The 2,015-nt window shown below is 52.8% G+C and overlaps 1 protein-coding gene across 1 annotated transcript; it reads left to right on the top strand.

The window, feature by feature from the left end:
- Window positions 1–6: 6 nt before the first annotated feature.
- On the top strand, window positions 7–1,209 carry Ubxn10 (UBX domain protein 10; the record flags this gene model as incomplete). The annotated part of the gene is made up of 1 exon (XM_010624787.2): window positions 7–1,209. A coding segment is annotated over one exon (738 nt), but the record flags the coding sequence as incomplete, so codon positions are not given.
- Between the last annotated feature and the right edge of the window lie 806 nt (window positions 1,210–2,015).

Here is a 2,015-nt window from a genome sequence, read left to right as displayed (position 1 = left end):
GTCATCAGGCCGAAGTCAGCCAAGGGACGGACAAGGCCGCGTCTCCACAAAACACAGGGCACAGAGGAGTGCACTCACCATACGCTTTCCTCTCCACCTCCAGCCAATCCCAGTGAGTCACCAAGCAGCCAGAAACTAGGAGCCTGCGCACCCACATCAGCAGCTCAAGGAGCCCCTGATGAGATCCCCGAGCTGCTGCAGCAAGTGCCCATTGGGGCTTCCTCTTCTCTCAATAAATACCCAGTCCTTCCTTCCATCAACAGAAGAAACCTCGAGAAGGGAGCTGTGGACACAGCTAAAAAGGCCAGCTTACTGCAACTGAGCAGCATCCAGGCCCGCTACCAAGAGGAGGCCTGCTCCAGGAAGACAAGCAGAGAAGATTGCAGGGCTCAAGCTCAAGTTTGTACCCTGGAGAGGAAATTCATCCTCCGAACCAAGAGGCAGGGTGCCTCCAGGCCTGGAAACCTGGAGGAACCTTCAGACCGAGAACCAAGGCTGCTGCTCGCTGTCAGGTCACCATCAGGCCAAAGGTTTGTCCGTCACTTCCGGCCGACTGACGACCTGGAAACGGTTGTTGCTGTGGCCGAGCAGAAGAACAAGGCCACCTATGGACACTGCAGCATCGAAACAATGGAGGTGCCCAGGAGACGGTTCTCTGATCTCACCAAGTCTCTGCAGGAGTGCGGGATCCCTCACAAGTCGGTGTTGGGCATCACAAAGGAAGAGTGGGAGGGGTGGCCCTGAGTCCCCAGCACCCGAGAGGAGTCCTGGGTCGCTGGGCAGTCAGCATACTTGGGTGCTGAGGCCTCCCAGGCATCCTGGTTCCAAGTGCCATGTGAGCCCAGTGCAGCTGGGATCCTTAGGACTTGACTCGGTGTCCTCTGAAGCCGTTACCTGCGCGTGTGCCGAGTGCCCTGGAAGGACTCCCAGCCATTACATTCAGGTCACCCCAGGGCTGCGGGTGGGTGCCAGGGCTCTTCCTGCAACAGCTGCAGCCAGGCCTTCTCCCTCCATAGCGTGGGGACCTTCCAAGACAGTGGTCCTTCCCGGAGCACCTGCTGCCCTTACAGTGAACTGATTCTGGAAGCCAGTGGTTTGCCTTTCTGTACTTGACCAGGATTAAACACTTTCAACAGAGGATTCGAGTCTGGTAAATAACCAGGGTTTAGGGAATATCTAAGTGGCATTTGTATTTTTATGTATCTTTGAGAAACACGTTGTTGACACTATCTTCAGAAGCAGCCCCTCTACTGGGCTGGGGAGGAGAGGACAGTCAGTCTCTTGGGGACTCCTGTTTGGTATAAGGTGACATCAAGGGGAAGAACAGTTCTCACACTAGTACATAGCCCCCCCAAATTTTTCTAAAGCAGTCCTGGCACTGAAGGGTAGGTTGTTCATGTGGCCGTGGATACATTTTTATAGACACTGACCAAGTTTGTGGCTTTGGGCAGCACTTCTCTTTGTGCAGAATTCTTCTAAAATTGAGACAAGCCAGTGTGACCTGATTTCCTTTACTTTTGTCTGTAAAGGAATCTGTCGTTTTCAAAACATACAGACTTATAAGTCTGTACAAGTTTGTACTCAGGGCCCCTTGGCCTACCTGAGTGTGGGTAAATTACTTTATTCCCCTAGTTTGGTGACTGGACCATTTCAGACACAGAAGATTCTTTCCACAGTGACAGCGCACGCTGTGGTCTGGTTTCATATACTGTGCGGGAGGAGGAGGGCACCTCTCTGGACATGTTTACTATCCTATGGGAGACCATGACCGCGCAGCTGGCTCACTGGCATGGCGTTCATCTGACCAGCCTAGCCCCAGCTGCCCTGAAGACTGTGGAGTCTTATTTTTCCAACTCTAAAACGGAAATGTAGAAAATTTGCCAAAGTTCTCCCACAACTCATCTGGATTCCTCAATGGCCAAATCACCATTCAGAGTAGGTACTCAGACCTTCTGGGCACCTTGTCCCTCCTCCCTAGAGCACAGCCATCACAAAGCCCTGGACACTAATACATG

The sequence above is a fragment of the Fukomys damarensis genome, unplaced genomic scaffold (genome assembly GCF_012274545.1).
Source record: "Fukomys damarensis isolate Sample0158 unplaced genomic scaffold, DMR_v1.0_HiC HiC_scaffold_32235, whole genome shotgun sequence".
NCBI lineage: Eukaryota > Metazoa > Chordata > Mammalia > Rodentia > Bathyergidae > Fukomys > Fukomys damarensis.
Note: the sequence above shows the minus strand (reverse complement) of the source record. Positions and strands in the feature narration are given on the sequence as shown.